At 33.9% G+C, this 18,329-nt stretch overlaps 1 protein-coding gene and 1 non-coding gene across 2 annotated transcripts; both read left to right on the plus strand.

The window, feature by feature from the left end:
• Window positions 1-729: 729 nt before the first annotated feature.
• spata6l (spermatogenesis associated 6-like) lies at window positions 730-17,259 on the plus strand. The gene is made up of 12 exons (XM_056462986.1): window positions 730-828; window positions 994-1,131; window positions 1,251-1,299; window positions 2,062-2,103; window positions 2,193-2,317; window positions 4,326-4,409; window positions 4,483-4,596; window positions 7,599-7,692; window positions 7,839-7,870; window positions 12,589-12,725; window positions 16,973-17,054; window positions 17,168-17,259. The coding sequence occupies exons 1-12, from the start codon at window positions 781-783 to the stop codon at window positions 17,237-17,239; spliced, it is 1,017 nt and encodes a 338-aa protein (XP_056318961.1). The 5' UTR covers window positions 730-780; the 3' UTR covers window positions 17,240-17,259.
• Window positions 11,337-11,527, plus strand: LOC130233026 (U2 spliceosomal RNA). Its single transcript, XR_008838168.1, has one exon. It is a non-coding gene; the product is annotated as a U2 spliceosomal RNA (small nuclear RNA).
• Window positions 17,260-18,329: the final 1,070 nt, after the last annotated feature.

The following is an 18,329-nucleotide window of genomic DNA, read 5'->3' on the forward strand; positions in this document are numbered from 1 at the left end:
TAAAGGCAGTGTTTATGATGTGAGAGAAGTTAGCATGAACTACAAATGACATAAAACTACAGTTCCCATGTTTTGTCGGATGGGAAATCTGCAACAAGATAAACCTTACCCAAAATACAAAGTCAAATTAGTAAGCAAAAGTTTACTTTGAGTGGTATACTCTCATGGACATGACCAAATATATAATGGGAAATATAAAACATTTTAATAAATAAGCTAAAAACGTAAATGAATAATATTACGATAGATAGATAGATAGATAGATAGATAGATAGATAGATAGATAGATAGATAGATAGATAGATAGATAGATAGATAGATAGATAAGGTAACGAAAGAACAGCGTAAATGCTACAAAGAACACCTATTAATCTAAGTAGCTTATTAAAATGGAATTTGTTCATTCAAAGACGTTTAAATAAAACGTAGTAATAGTAAACATTGATCCAAATTACACTTTTTTATATACTAAAGCATGTTAACAAAGTGAAATTGGACACGTGAAATTAAAATAACGTTAACAGTAAAATAGTACTCACGTAAAATGTCACACCAGGATGTCAGGTGTCAACCTGTCAACACGTGATGACGCTGTTACGTTTGGGCATAAAAGAATCACTGAGTCGGATCTTTCAAATGAACCGAATGCCAGAAATGAGTTGGAGTTGACGCCGCACACGATGCCAATGCCATGGAAACGCGACGCTTTTCCTGAACTGTCCAGGTTATGGGTGAACTTGAGAAAATAACAGTTTGTTAGCGGTAACAACGAGACACAACATGCCTCACAAAGCGGTTAAAGTGATCGTTGAGCTCCACCTGAGGGCGGTGAGGGTTTACTTATTTATAATTTTCAAGCTTACCAACTAAACTGACTGACTTTGAGACTGTCAGAAACATGAGAATGTCGTATTACTAACGTTACATGAATAACCACAGTATATTGTGATGGTCGTGTCGTGCGTCAATTGTTTTATAATATTTCTATTGTAGATAACCTGTCCAGGGGTTCATCTGCCCGCCAAAGATGATGTTTACCTGAGTGTGAGTCTGATGAATCGGTACAGAAAGTCCGAATGTCTTCCTGCAGTGTTTCCGATACTGATTCGCGAGAAAATCCGCTTCGAAAAGGTGGAGGGATATTATTATTATTATTATTATTATTATTATTATTATTATTATTATTATTATTATTTTAGTCTTTATATTACAGTCTTTTTGCTGTTTTGTAAACTCTTTTTTTCTTGTAGATACTGAATTATGCCACTGATCCTGAAGCCATAGCTGAATTTCTTCAATGTGAGCTGCTGCTTATTCTTTCTCCTCCTTCATTTTTGCTGTTTCTCATTGATTTGTAATTTCATATTTCTGTCATCTTGAGAAAAAAAAAAGGTATTTATATATCTATTTTTTGGAAAAAGTGCCTTTTTATTCCCAGCGGGCATCGTGGTGTTAAAATTGCTTCAGAAAACACGTCAAAAAGGCAGATCGATTCGAATTGTCTACCTTGATGTCAAAACGACATCAAATTGACGTCTACATTCAATCGAAATCAGAAAACAAGTCAAAATTGATAACATGACTGTCCTGTATTCGATTTTTGACGTGTGTTGTTTTTACGTCAGTGGCAGACGTCAGTTGGATGTTGTTTTGACATCAGTGTAGTTTGAATGCATTGTCGGTATTCAACATTTAATCCAGTGTAAATTTGTATTTAGAATTTGAAGCTTTCATTGGTTCATCGTGTTGATGATCAAATGGGCATCATTGTGTGGATGTCAAATGAACGTCAAGGTTTTGACATCAAATCGATTTGCATGTTTGATTGTTCTTTGACTTTATTGTCAATTTCATGTCGTTCTGCCATCAAGGTGCCCGCTGGGTTTCATTAGAATTATATTAGGCAACACTTTGTTATTTAAGGTGTCCTTCAGCTGAACACATACTCAAGTGTGTTTAGAAACAAAGTTATGAAAGTGAACTGTTTTTTAAATACTCAAAGCTTTTTTTTTAATTAATTACATTTTTCATGGGTTATTAATGTGTATTTCTCCTCTTCAGATGAAACTGTGAAAATTGAACTCATTCAGTTGATTCCTCCAGGTACAACTTGTATTAACTTTTCAGATATTACTAAATGGCTCATGTTGCAGATTCCTAACCACATCTGCTTTTAAAATGTGTCTTTACAGCTGGAGAAATACTGGCTAGTTTTGAAGAAGATGCTAGAAGTTTTCTTTTCCCGGAGCCGAAGCTGGTCCCGTCCTTCTCGGGAGTGGAGAGAGAGGTGTTAATGACACGACATCCGTCTTTCCCTGTAAGTGCTCATCAAAACACTGCAGGTGAATAGGGTAAAAAATACTAGTACTCACCATATACACTACATGACAAAAGTCTTGTTGTCGATCCTAGTTTTAAGAGCAACAAATAATAACTTGACATCTAGATATCTAGATCATTTGGAAAAGTGGCTGATGGTAGATTTTTCCAATGAATCATCCGTTGAACTGCATCCCAATCATCACAAATACTGCAGAAGACCTATTGGAACCTGCATGCACCCAAGATCCGTACAGAAATCAGTCAAGTTTAGTGAAGGAAAAATCATGGTTTGGAGTTACATTCAGTATGGGGGCGTGCGAGAGATCTGCAGAGTGGATGGCAACATCAACAGCCTGAGGTATCAAGACATTTGTGCTGCCCGTTACATTACAAACCACAGGAGAGGGCAAGTTCTTCAGCAGGATGGCGCTCCTCATACTTCAGCCTCCACATCAAAGCTCCTGAAAGCAAAGAAGGTCAAGGTGCTCCAGGATTGGCCAGCCCAGTCACTAGACATGAACATTATTGAGCATGTCTGGGGTAAGATGGAGGAGGCATTGAAGATGAATCCAAAGAATCTTGATGAACTCTGGGAGTCCTGCAAGAACGCTTTCTTTGCCATTCCAGATGACTTTATTAATAAGTGATTTGAGTCATTGCAGAGATGTATGGATGCAGTCCTCCAAGCTCATGATGGAGTCAGACACAATATTCATTCTGTTTCCACTGCACCATGACTTTATATTCTATACTGGACATTATTTCTGTTAAGTAACAAGACTTTTGTCTAAGAAAAGTCAGACCTTACTGTGCTAATTAAATAATTAAAAATCAAGACATGATCATGTTTTATTTTGGCAAAATAAGTGTAATCTAGAGGCCTTTGCCTTTCATATAAGCCACTTCTTATACCAAATGATCAACTAGAAGTCAAGTTATTTTATGATGTTCCTAAAACTTGGATAGGCGACAAGACTTTTGTCAGGTAGTGTAGGGTAAAAATCATATAGGCAAGAAAAAAAACACTAGTAATCTTATCGCATTACAAGTTGCAATTATTTTTTTCAAGTTTTCAGAAATGTTATATACAAAAAATATAGAAATGAGGCATTAATTTGCATACCTGTTTGAGCATTGGATGGAGTCTGGTTAAAATGTATTGGTTTTTTGTTACATATAGTCAGAAGTTTTTACAGCGGGGATATTGAAAATCTCATTTTATCACTTTTTATCTTTTTATCATAATACTAAAAAAGACTGCAAAGACTTTTTGTTACATAAAATGTTGCATATAATTATTTATATATATATATATATATATATATATATATATATATATATATATATATATATATATATATATATATATATATATATACAGTTAAAGATATAATTATTAGACATTAATTTTATTTTCAGATATTTCCTGAGTGATTTTTAACAGAGCAAGGAAATTATAATATATAGGGAATATATTATAATAATTATATAGGCAATATATTTTGTTAAGAAATACAAATTGTTCAGAGTAATTTTTTTGGCTGGAATTAAAAACAAATTAAAAGCTACCCAGGTCAATATTATTAGGAAGTTAGGTAATTATTTGTCTTTGAATGGCTACAGAACAAACCACTGTTGTCCAATGACTGGCCTATTTATTCTAACTAGCCTAATTAACCTAGTTAAGCCTTTAAAATGTACTTTAAGCTGAATATCAGTATATTGCAAAATAACTGTAAAATAATATGTATTGTCATCATGGCAAAGGTAAAATAAATGGGTTATTAGAAATTAGTTAATAAACTATTATCTTTAAAAAATATTATCTTTCTATCTTCTCTCAGAAAAGTTAAAGTGTGATGAAATAAACACATCAAAGTGAATTTTTCTTAAGGTTTTTTTAGATTAGACTGAGAAAACTCCTGTAGCATCTTTCATCTTAAGCACAAAAATGAATATCTGCATTAAATTAAAGTTTGTTTCATATTCACTGATCATTTCAGGGTATATCGCCAAGATTAGAGTTCTCCACGAAGACAGCAATCAGTGAAATCTCCAGCGACAACGGCTTCCTAACTCTTCCTGTGGTAAAAACAGACTTTGAAATTAGCCGCTTTAATGCTTTATTTTGTTGATAACATGATGTTTTATTACCTGTAGAAGGCAATGAGGAGGAAAACTTCTAGAAAGTCCCGAAAACAGAGCAGCAGCTCATCCCAAAGACATCTCTCCTCTGCTTCACACAGTCAAAGAGGAAACCGCAACACAGACCAGGTATTAGGAAATAATTAGGATTTTTTTGTTTTTTGAGGTCTGTTATGTTTACCAAGGCTGCATTCATTTGGACCGGAAACAGTTTTGTTGTAAAATATTACAATTGTTTCCTAAATCGTATATTGTTTAATGTAATTTATTCAAGTGATGGCAAAGCTGGTTTTTAGCATCATTATGTTAATGCTCAGTGTCACATGATCCTTCAGAAATCATTATAATATGCATATTTGATGCTTAAGAAACATTTCAAAATTGTTCTTTATATTTATAGTACAAATTTAAAGTGTGATTTTTTTTAAAACAGCAGAATCAGTTTATTAGCTTGTAAACAATTAAGTGACATTAAAAATATTTATAATGCTATTAAAGGTACACAAAAAAATCACAGTTGCTGTTCGTTTAAAGTACTTATTTAAAATGAGCTGAAACAACTCAATTCTTGAGTTCTTTTGTGTGACAACTTAATTGTTTTATGTTCAATCCACTGAAATTTTTTTATTTATTTTTTTGAACAATGTTTTTATTGTTTTTGATTATGCAAGACGGGTAACAAAAAGAAAACACAATTCCATTTCGTTGCGATTATTTCCCACCCCAACAACAGAACATCACTCTCTTCTCCCCTATAGAATTACACAGAATTCTCTTACAAGAGACAATGTTATTGCAAAACAAATATTGTTAGTTACCAAAAACCATGTATACATTGCTGTATTTTACACATAAGTCACATTATCCAACAAAACAAAACACACAAAAATAAATAAAAAAAACACTATACTTAGTTAGACCTCTTGTAATAAATGATCAATATTATTGTTGTCAATGTAGTAATTAAACGGCTTCCATATTTCTTCATATACATCCATTTTGTTTTTAATAAAATATGTTACTTTTTCCATGGCCATACATTGTGCCATGGCATTAATCAAAGTTCCAACAGATGGTGGATCAGGCCTTTTCCAGCTAAGAGCTATCATTCTTTTAGCTTGTAATATAGCATAATCTATAAATTTACGCTGCTGAGGATTTAGTTTAAGGTTCTTTGGATATAAATGTAATCCACTGAAATTTGTACAATTTAATAACTTAATTCCTTCATTTCCCAACACAAATTGATTGTGTGGAGCTCGGATTTTTTTACTTGTACTTTCTGTTATTCAATGAATCCTTTTTTTACACAAATAAAGCTTTTAATGTTGATAATGATAGAAAATATTATTTACAGCATTTTTAGCATATTAGAATATCTTAAGGATCATGTGAGACTGAAGGCTGAAGTAATATGATTGTAAAAAATTATACAGTTTGAGCATTTAATATATAATTAAAAAAAGAAGACTGTGGTTAATACTCATTCATTCATTTTCCTTCAGCTTAGTCCCTGATTTATCAGGTGTTGCCACAGTGGAATGAACCGCCAACTATGCCGACATATGTTTTACACAGAAGATGCCCTTCTAGCCGCAACCCAGTACTGGGAAACACCCATACACTCTCACATTCACACACACACTCACACACACACACACACTTATACACTACAGCCAATTTCATTCATTCATTAATTTTCATTCAACTTAGTCCCTTTAATCATCAGGGGTCGCCACAGCAGAATGAACCGTCAACTTATCTAGCATATGTTTTACACACATTATGAAAGATACATAAAAAGATAAAAAGATACAGTATGTTGTAGGAATGGTGGATGTTGATTTCAGACCGTGCTGGCTGTTTGTTTTGGTTTTTGATAAATTAGTGATGACCAGCAGAGGGCACACAAGCTCCTGCTCTTGACCACTTGTCTACTTGCATCTTGTATTTTCTGTACCAAGTGTCCAAGTGAGCATGATTAGCAAGTGAGTCTCACTTATAACTCAGAGTTGTAAGTATGTAAGTGCTTAATATGCTAATTTACAACTCCCCTACAGTTTAAGAGTTAAGTTTTACCATTTCTGAATCCATTCAGTCAGTTTCTGGGTCTGCCGGGAGCACTTTAGCTTAGCTTAGCATAGATCATTGAATCAGATTAGACCATTAGCATCTCGCTTAAAAAATACACACATATATATATATATATATATATATATATATATATATATATATATATATATATATATATATATATATATATATATATATATATATATACATATATATATATGATACATTTTAAATAAAACAATTTAATATAGTTCCCTATACTCCAATTCTGTCATAATAATAAAGGAACCATGGCTTCAGCAGTCGCAATGATATTACACTGGAAGTTACCTAGCTGGGGACTATTTTCTAGTGCTGCGTAATATCATTGCTATGATACAGCAGCAATATTGCTTGATTATTACGCTGCAATGAGAGTTTAGTTTCTAGACATATCAGAAAATAGCAACTTTTCACTATCAACCTACTATGTTGATGTAACTACAGAAGAGTCAAGCTTTAAATACAATGGAAAATGATCTAAATGCTGGTAATTTTTGAGTAGGATTCTAATGATCCAATCCAAATCAATGATTTATGTTAAACTAAGCTGAAAGTGCTCCCACCAGACCCAAAAATCAGCTGAATGGATTAAAAAATGATAAATCCCAACTGCTTATCTCTAGGGGAGTTGTAAAATGAGCATATTTTTAGCATCAGTATATTAAAATAGGCTTCTAAAGTTCTGTTTAATACTGTCAATTTAATAATGGTGCTTTTAATTAAGTGCGAAGATTTTACATAACACTCAAACACACACTACTCAGTGTACCAATGAAATGTTCAACACTTGTTTCTTGACTTATCATAATTTTTAGGGGTGCAAGAAGTGCTATTATACATGCGTGTGAATTAAATGTAAGATGTAAGTTTTACCATATTATAAACTTGGGACAGTGCAATATTGCATGCTTACTTCCTGCCACATGCACATACTTGTGGCCAAATATGCACATATGAATATTAGGCCTTAGTTTCCAGTTTCTAAATGTCTGTATGTCTTATTTTGTGCACTGTAGGGTCAGAGATCTCCTGCTTATTCACCGGTTTCCGCCAGAAAGCCCAGATTTAGGAGTCTGTCGCCACATCGATCAAAACCATTAATAGATGCAGGTATGAATGCCTTAATACTGTTCATGTATTTGCCATCCTGGTTAATGCACTGTTTTTTTGTTAGCTTGGTGATATGTTTGACAGGACATACATTGTTCAAACAAATGTAAACCATACTTATGAAATGCACCGTGTGTTTTCTTCAGGAGGCCTGAGAAGAAGCTATTCCAGACCTTGGGTTAGTTGTTTATATCATCTGTCAATCTCTATGCTCAAAAACACAAGCATAAATGAACACAATAGAACAAAGATGCAAATGAAATAGGCAGTGCTTTATGGTTTTCTGGACATTCTCACAGTATTGAGGTAAAATAACAGTGTAAAGTAAACAAATAATGTAGTCAAATGTAACATAACACTGTAGAGTCTTTATTTTATAAAAAAAAAAAAAGCAATTCATCTTAGTTAATGCTACAAAATTGATCATTTATTGTGCCTAAATTGTTTAAACTGGAATTTTGGTTATAATTTTGAAAATATGCTTAGCTTGAAATCTTAGTTACATGCCTTTCGAGTAAAATATTGCTGACAGAAAAAGCATGTTTCTGTAGAATGACCCATTTGTAGGTTTGAACAAACATGGCTATTTCATTTTCAAGACCTGAGGTAAACTATCTGCTGCAGCATGATATTAATACTAGTAAAAATACTGTAATAATAATAGTAATAAATAAAAATAAATAATAGAAATATTGAAAAACAGGGATTAGCTTTAAATATAGGAAATTAGCTTCAAATTATATAATACATAGCATAGATTAGAAGATATTGACAATAAAATAAAAGATTTAGCCTTTTAAAACCAATGGCCTATACAGAAATGATATCAAGTTGAAAAATCTCATTCACGTTTTATTCACTGTACTTAAAAACTGATCCAAGTTACTATAGTTATTTAGTGAAGAGCAGCTAATGAGGCAACACAGTGGCTCAGTGGTTAGCCTTACAGCAAGTAGGTTACTGGTTTGAGTCCTGACAGGAACAGTTGGCATTTCTGTGTGGAGTTTGCATGTTCTCCTCGTCTTGGCGTGGGTTTCCTTTGGGTGCTCCGGTTTCCCCCACAATCCAAATACATGCCCTATAGGTGAATTGGATTAAATAAATTGCCGGTAGTGTATGAGTGTGTGAATGCGAGAGTGTATGGGTGTTTCTCAGTGCTGTGTTCAGACTGGAAGGGCATCTACTGTGTGAAACATATGCTGGAATAGTTGGCGGTGTATTCCGCTGTGGCAACCCCTGATAAATAAGGAACTAAGCTGAAGGAAAATGAATGAATGAATGAGCAGCAAACGAACTTTTTGATCCACTTTTTTGTTTGATAACAGAGGTTTTAAAGTGTCACTTTAAAAATGTGCAGACAGATCTATAATGAAAGCATTCGATTACTTTTGTAACGGTTTATGGTCATTCAAGATTAAAATTAGCTGTGTTTAAAATAAAACACGCCAAGATGGACATGTTTACATATCATTCACTGCATTTGTCTGTTTAAACACACCTAAATAAACCCAAAATAAAGCGAAACATAATTCTCATCAACAGCTCTTGCAATTATATCACATTAGAGATCGACTCTGTGTTGATGCTACTTTCACTTTTCATAGAAAGATTAAAAAAATCGGGAGAAATACAGGAAAATACTTGATTATAATGGGATGATAGCTGGATAGAATGGTGAAATACAGGACAATCTCGGCAAAAATGGGAGGGTTGACAGGTATGGTTAGGACACGGTGTAGTCAGGTATGCTCGCTCCAGTTGTTTTTTTTGTTATGTGTTGAAAAATATATGGATATTATGTAGAAATATATGGACTATAATTACAGTATAGTGAGATATTGCGAAATACACATGGAACCTAGTGGATAAAGCAGTAAAAACAAAAGATAAGATATAAATAAATAATAATAAAATATAATAATAGACGAACAAGAAATATACATAAAATAAAGCATAAGATAAATATAAAATACAAAGGGTGCAAGTAATTCAAAATAAGCTCGCTAATGTTGGTGTCGTCAATCTGGCAACCTGCGTGGTGTCGACGGAAGAGAAAAAAGCTCTCCATTGTTTTGAATTTGGACTGCAATGCCTAGTTCAACCACTAGGTGTCAGTCCTACATATCACACCTTTAAACAACACCTCAGGGAAGACATTTCACCTTGTCTCGTGAACGCGCGCAAGTTTGCAAGTGCAACGTCATCCTGCGTAGAGTTCGCGGCAAGTTTTGCGATGATCGGTGATAAACTACAGCTCGTGCTCCCAGGTGAGTGTTTTAAAACATTTAATGTAACATCAGTAAGGAATCAAATGTTTTAAGGTAATGTTTCGTCGAACTCGTCGACAGTTTTGTTGCTATTTCGTTGTTTTGTGGCGTTGCTAGTCTAACATTGGACCCACGCATATCTCAGGTAACGTAACGTTGTTTTTGTTTATCGTCAGTCGTTACGTTTTGGATTAATGTACTTTAGTTTGCACGTTAATTACTTTATTCATGTCATGGAGATTAATATGTTTAATTGATTTATTTTTGTCACGGAGATTAATATGTTAAGGCTCGTAAAGTTTGTGCAAGGCGAGCGGGACAAACGTGCGCATCTAATGGAGAATTTCTGACTCGAGTGTGCCAGCGCTGTATATGTGGTGGATTAAAAGAAGTGTGTGTAATGTTTATTGATATGCTGTACCGTCCAAACAGCTGAGAAATACTGCATGTGCCTAATGTTACAGGTATCTTTTTATCAGAAAACATTCAGGATTATTTTCTAGCTCTTTCTCATTCGTGAAAGCATCCTTATTATATCCACCTCGAGATTTATCTTTAAAGTCATTTTAGGCAGCCATATTGTTTGTTTGCTTTTTTACTGTACCTGTTTTTAGTCTTGTTTGTAAGTTAACGTCAGTTTTATGTGTTTGTTAGTTATAATTGGACTGAGAGGCGCCTACAAATATAAGTGAATGTAGTATTATTTAGGCCTGCGGTTTTATACAGCGTTATTTAGCTTTTAATCATTATTAGTGTGTATTATAAGATGTTAAACACCTCAGAATCTTATTTTGCATGATCTCCAAACACACGGTGATCCACCTCATCTGTAAAGACTCCATGACCTGAAGTAGATGTTTCGTGGGACATAATGGAGGGGGGGAGGTGTGCCCCAGGTGCGTGATTGTTACATGCGGCAGTGTTGTGCTGGTAGAAAACGAGTGTTTGTGCAGTTCCTCTTGTGTCCACTGTGGGGCAAACCCTTACCGCGTATAAAAGCGTGTTTTACATCGTCTTCGTTGATTTCCATGCATTTTACCTCAGCGCTCGAGTTGTAAGTGCTTTCATTTCATCACTGTTTGAAGCGTTTTTTGATTTATAAGAGCTTCATCTTCAAATACTCCTAAAGTAGAGTCCATGCTTTGGATTGGAGGACTGGTAATCCTCATTATAATAATCCCTCCTCCAGTCAGTTTTTGTTTTAAAAACCGCTTTAATTTTTAAACGAGCAACATGAGCAACTTGTCATATGAGAGTTAAGTGTTTATAAGTGCATATACAGATGATCACGTGGTTTTTAAAAGGTGTATAAAAGCTATCCGACAATGTCTTGAGTGTTTCGCGGAAGGCGGTCCCTCCTCCTGACAGTTTGTAGGTATCGCTTCTCGGCCTTTTGGCTAAGATCAAGTGTAGTATCTGTTCTTATCAGTTTAATATCTGATACGTGCCCTACCCGGGCACCATATATTAAATTGATTTTTGGAACTGGGAGATGGAATAGGGGCTTGCTCCGTCCACTCCACGCATCGACCCGGTATTGCAGTACCTCCGGGAACGGTGCACCCCCTAAACAAGTGAATAGAAGAATGAAGTGTGTGGAAATCGATTGTTGATAATGTATTAGTATGCTGGGTGCATTGTGTGATATCTTGTGTGGTTGGCTGATGAGTTAACACTGGCAGTTAACGTGTTTGTCTGATGTTGGTGTGTACATACACTGGCCACTTTATTAGGTACACCTTGCTGGAACCGGTTTGGACCCCCTTTTGCCTTCAGATCTGCTTAAATCTTCATGGCATAGATTCAATAAGGACGTGGAAAGAGATTTTGCTCCACATTGACACGACAGCATCATGCAGTTGCTGCAGATTTGTTGGCTGCACATCCATGATGCGATTTTGAGTTACTGTTGCCTTTCTATCTGCTCCAAACAGTCTGGCCATTCTCCTCTGAACTCTGACATTAACAAGGCATTTGTGCCCACAGAACCGCCGCTCACTGCATATTTTTTTCCGGACATTCTCAGTAAACCCTAGAGATTGTTGTGTGTGAAAATCCCAGTTGATCAGCTGTTTCTGAAATACTCAGACCAGCCTGTGTGTCGTCAACAAGCATGCCAGGCTCAAAGTCATTTAAATCACCTGTCTTCCCCATTCTGAGTTAAATATTTTCCACCATATCAATGTATTCTGAAAAATGCAGATGTCCATGTGAAAATACATTTGATTCTCTAAATAAATCAAATAAATTAGTTCTGTAGTAAGGTCAAACTTTGCTTGTGTTCTGAACTGTTTCCTGGTTGGTTATAATTATGACTAAATTGGAGATTCTCTGATTTGACTATTGCATATTCACACATTGTGATACTGATGCTGAAACAATCTATTGTGCAACTCGACTCATTTCTTTTGTCTTTGCCATGATGAGTAACTAATTATTTAAAATATATCAGTATTTAGCTGGGAGTGCAATTTAAAGGCTTAACTACGTTCAAGAAGACTTACTGAGGAAAAAAGTTAGATCTCTTAAACATCACTTGGGAAATATTTGAAAATTAAGTAATTTCACAGGAGGGCTAACAATTTTGTCTTGACTGTGTAGCTGTCAAAAATGGACTGCTTTATTTCAGATGGCTGACGAGGACTCTTCAGACACAGATGATCTCCTCAACATCGCTGATGAAGTGAACCGTCATCATTCCCTGATGGGACGCGAAGGATCTTCCACCCCAAGTCCCTCCAGTGTGGAGCGCCAGAGGCAAAACGGGTATGTTTACAAGCATTTCCCCAGGTAGATTCACATGAATGGATTTAATGGATGTTTTTTTTTTTTTTTTGAGGAACCGACTCAGATTTTCACATCACATCTATTCCACACAATCTGTAGTAGTTCAAGCTACTGCCAGAGTTTCTTCAAATAACTGATCAGAGGCCTGTTGCTCAAAGCTGCTTTGTGTTTAGTTTGAGCAAACTCAAAGTTTTTGGGCTTAAGTTGGATTGGTTTTAACCTTTGCAGACGCACCTCACGAAACGCACAAGGCTTTTATACTTGACACGTTCGCCTTGTGATATTCTTTAAAACGACAGGGGGTGGTCAAAAGAAACCCACCGTAAAGTCAGGCGGATAAACAGAAGTAGGAAGTTTACGGTACTACGTTATATCATTAATATTGTTCAAGATTTTTAAGCTAATTAATTTTATTATTTATTTTTATGATTATTAATATTTTTATAACTATTCAAACCATTTATATTAAACATTTATAATCATTCAAGATTTTAAAATCAAAATTTGATGCATCACTGGCTTTTGTTCATATCTCATAGCTCATAGTTCTACCTATTAAAGTTCAATATCAATGACAACAGAACATGGGTTGCTCTGCAAATATATATTTTTTATTATGGCAAGAATAAAATCCAAAAAAAAGTACAGTTACTAAAAAATAGATTTTTTTAGATTTAGCCCACTCCACAATTCACACGTTACTGTCTGTCTAGTTTGTGTCCTCTGCTGGTATCAATAATATCCAGCTGCAGGCCCGCAGAACTACACACGTTCTAGGCACACACACAATCTAGGCCAACCATATATGATTACGATGGATGTTAATGTTATTAACGTCGTCTTGGACATCGTCGTCGATATATTTTGATATATGTGGTTAATAAATATTGTACACAGTAAACAATATAGTGTTTACTTCATTTCACAAATATTGCGATTGAGATGGGCAAATGGGGAGCGCTGTTTCCGATCGCCATTCAATATAATAGACTGAACAGTTTTCTACCAGTCATCATGGATGATCAGTCATTATTATCTGACAGAGTAAATATCGCAGATACTCGTTTGCTGGCCTTGCTGAAAGATCTAAATTGCACAGGTTTATTTTATATAATGATTCATTCATAATGAAGGAAATGATTGCAAGTTAATATAGGCAATAATACATTTTACATGTAATAAATGTATAACACTATATTAATATTTTACTCAAGCGATTTAATAGTGTGTATTTGCTTAATTTTCTAATAACTTTTTAATTATGATTTAATTAACACATTAAATACTGTACTAGGCTTAATTTATAGTAAGCAACATATTGTTTTTAAACCAAAATGTAGCAATAGAAACAAATAAACTATTAATAATTAATCAAAAAAAATAATAAGAAGTAAATATATATATATATATATATATATATATATATATATAACTAACAGCTGTGACAGTTTAGTAAAATATATTAGTTTATAATCAATCAGTTAAGATAATCAGTTTATAACTATATTATATATTGTTTAAATGATTAACTACAGTAATTAATTTTAATGTGACACATTATTGTTTGCTTTTTATATTTTACAACAAAGTGATTTTAACCAAGTATGATAATATTAAGATCCAGAATTAGTTTATTACACTTAATCCCACAATTAGACGGTCTGACGGTTTTCTTTGTATATGTGGACACGTGAATAAAGTCATAAGTGTCTTTAACCAATTATTTTTATTTACATAATTTGAGTGCAGAAACTGCTGAGATGTTAAAATGATCGTTACGATATAATAATAATGACTGAAATAAGAAACCATATTTGTGAAATTCAATAGGTGGCGATAATGCTAAGGAGTTAAGTTACCATATATGGTTTGCCTAAATCGTGTGTGCTAGATTGTGTGTGCCTGAAACGTGTGTGGTTCTGCAGCTGGATATATCTCGCTGGTATGGTAAAAGGGCAATAATGGGCCAACATTCCTGCCCATTACCCCCAATAAAGCCTAAAACAGGGCATCAGTATATTGTAAACCAATGGGTTCAAGTATTCTTTTCCCGTTATCAAAGAAATATTTTGTTACTACATTTTACTTTTTAACTATTAAATTGTTTTAAAGTTAAAATTGTAATCTATACATCAGTGTAAAACCTGTAAATGGTGAAAAAACATATTCTGTAATTGTGTATTAAAACCACCCGCGTCTCCACTTTTGCCATGGCCTCTCTTTTAGGTTTTACCAACTTATTCCTCAAGTTTTTCTAAACTTCTTAACAAAAACTTTCCTCCTTTCCCACGGCTGTTGCAATTTTTAGCTAAGAATCATTGGCCATCTGGTTATCCCAATGGTCACGCATGGACAGATCATAAAGGTACCCGTTTAAGACAAAATCTCTTCAAAGCGATACATATTCAACAGAAACATGGCGCTGCGCGAACTGTTCGCTAAAAAACAAACCTTAAAATTTGTGTGCTCCACCAGCGTGCAAACCTCCGCAAACACCGCGAAGACGTCACAGTCACCATGCACACTCAAGCGAACAACCTCAAACTGGACCAATCAGCTGCGAGTGACATGATTCAATAAAACCACTCCCAGTTTTTTTTTGCATCACTTGATAGCTTTTTACACTGAGAATTTTTGAGTCAAAATTGTCTTTTGTTAATAATTTCTTACTTGTATTATATTTGAATTGTCAGTTAACATTAGTGATGGCTTTAAATTAAAATCTACATTTAATTTTTTTCACGTGTATATTTGCTTTGATCTATATAAAGCATTCAAAATCACTGTCTTTTGAGCTGTTTAATAAAATCTGATAATTGATTTGCGTTGATATAATGACGTGCGCTTTAAGTTGGCATCTCAAACTTTTGCTGCATTATGCGTTTATTTTTGCCTACTCAGTGTGCTTCAGTTGATTATATTTCCGATAATGATAGGTCATGCATCAAGTTTCGCACGTACGCGAATGCGTCAGACAGGAAACGCAAGGTCGTGCGTCAAGTTTCACAGATCGCTCAATATCAAGCTTGGTGAACTCTGACCTGCAAAATCGCATCACTTGACTGCGTGAGACCAATCGAGAATCAAACCATGACCTCTCTGGACAGAAATTTAAAACATGGAGCAATCGCTCGCTTTTTTAATGTCTAATCATCTTGTTTAGTCCCGCCCCTTTTCACAGCGCCGCAAGACAGAATTTCACATGCTCAAACTCTAGTGTGATCACAGCTTGAGTCCTGTAATTGCCTGTTGTCGTGTGATTGGCTGTTTGCTCCCCTCAGGTGTTGTGTGATTGGCTGTTTGCTGCACTCCTGTGTCATCTGATTGGCTGTTGGCTGCACTTGTCAAACTTTCATGTGCATGCGGTCCAGTTAATCACTAACTCTGGGTTAATCCTGAGTTTGACAGAACGTTAATATCAAATCGCTGGGCAAAGATTAATTGCGTCCAAAAAAAAAGTGCATGTGTGTATATATATATATATATATATATATATATATATATATATATATATATATATATATATATATATATATATATATATATATATATATATATATATATATATATATATATATGTGTATATTTATGTATGTGTGTATATTTATGTATGTATGTATGTATGTATGTATATATATATATATATATATATATATATATATATATATATATATATATATATATATATAAAATAGAGAGAGAGAGAGGAAATGTGTATTTATATTTAGATATAAAATATATATGTATATATACATTCAAATATCTATGTAACAAAATTGTAAAATGCACACCGATTGTTTCATATATTAACTACAATTAAATATATTGTAGTTTATGAAGTGTTCAGTTATGTTAAGTGCAGTTAGCTGAGTGTTTTTAAATTTTTTTTTATTTTATTATTATTTTTTTTAAAGAGTCATCTTGACCAATTTAAAGGGATAGTACACCCAAAAAAATGATCATTCTACAATCATTTGAGGTCTAAGCAGACTTCTATTTTGGATGTGATTAATCTTGGTCCAGCACTAATTTATATCAAAGTGTTGTGAAACCACTTCACCTGACCTCAACCAGGTTGGATTTGTTTGGTTTTGTCGACCCAAAACTTACTCTGCAACTCTTGAGTTTGTTCAACTTGTTTTGTGCAACAGGGCTCTTATGTGTTGGCAATAGTTAAAGCAATGCCTTGTTTTGTTTTGGTTTTGAGTTAAATGTGTTTTCTGCAGTTCTCCTGACCTGTGGGAGGAGGTTCAGAAACGGGTTCAGAGTCTTTTAACATCTCCCAAAGCAGTTCACAGACTAGCCTGTGTAAGTAAGACCCTCTCTCTCTCTCTCACACCCACACACACACACACACACACACACACTCCCGTTTCATCAGCTGCTTTATATGAATGTTACACTCTGTTTTTTTATGTCAGGGTGCCACAGACTCTGAGATAGACGAGGTACTGATACGACGATCTGTTCTGAACAATTCATGCCCATTCTGATCACCCATGTGTGCTAAAAACAAACGGTACGTGTGTGTGCTTGCATATGGCCAAGATTAAATGTGGATCATGGGCTGACTATTCTCATTCTGAAGTGTTCCCTTGTGAAGAAAAATAGATTTGCATATTTATCCAAGGTGCATTTATTATAGAAATAATGTATTCAGAACAGATATACTAAAATGCACAGCGAATGTTTCACATTAACTACAATTAAATAAAAATATATTGTAGTTTATTAATTGTAAATTTATGTTAACTGCAATTAGCTGAGTGTTTTTTTTGTTTTGGAGCCATTTATACAGATAGTACACACAATAAGAACATTCTACAATTATTTACTCACCCTTGACTTGTTCCAAATCAGTTTGAGGTTTATTTTTTATAAGAAGATATTTTGAAGAATGTTGGAAACTGGTAACCATTTATTTCCATAAGAGGAAAAACAATTTGTTTTGGAACCTTTTTGGGTGAACTATTGTATCTTTTATAAGTCATAGTTTCTGTTATCTTTGGAATATTGTTAAAGTGCACTGCTGAATGCATTGACAAGAATATATTGTATTATTTTAATGTAATTTCTACTGAAACCTGTGAGTACTATTAAAAATAATATTTTTATTAACAATGAGGATGTTTTATAAATTTTTAAAATATGTAACCCTGGACCACATATCCAGTCTTCTTTTGCAGGGGTATATTTTAGTCAAAAATACATCGTATGGGTCAAAATAATATTTATTTTATGCCAAAAACCATTAGAATATTACGTAAAAATTGTTCCATGAAGACATTTAGCAAATTTTCTACTGTAAATATATCAAAATTACATTTTTTATTAATAATATTCATTGCTAAGTACTTCATTTAGACAAACTATAAGGTGATTTTTCTCAATATTGTTATTTCTTTGTACTCTCAGATTTCTAATAGGTATATCTTGGCCAAATATGATCATATCCTAATAATGCAGGTGATGTATAAATCTGAATTAAAAAAACACTTGTGTTCCAGATTCACATATATGTATTTTACTATATCTAATCACATATATTCATTTTACTCTAATTCTGAATAACTCTAATTAAAT

The sequence above is a fragment of the Danio aesculapii genome, chromosome 7 (genome assembly GCF_903798145.1).
Source record: "Danio aesculapii chromosome 7, fDanAes4.1, whole genome shotgun sequence".
Classification (NCBI taxonomy): domain Eukaryota; kingdom Metazoa; phylum Chordata; class Actinopteri; order Cypriniformes; family Danionidae; genus Danio; species Danio aesculapii.

Coding starts and splice junctions, on each gene's coding strand:
- spata6l (XM_056462986.1), top strand. CDS start 781: ATGCCTCACAAAGCGGTTAAAGTGATCGTTGAGCTCCACCTGAGGGCG. Junction 2,318..4,325: donor CACGACATCCGTCTTTCCCT/GTAAGTGCTCAT, acceptor TGATCATTTCAG/GGTATATCGCCAAGATTAGA. Junction 4,410..4,482: donor GCTTCCTAACTCTTCCTGTG/GTAAAAACAGAC, acceptor TATTACCTGTAG/AAGGCAATGAGGAGGAAAAC.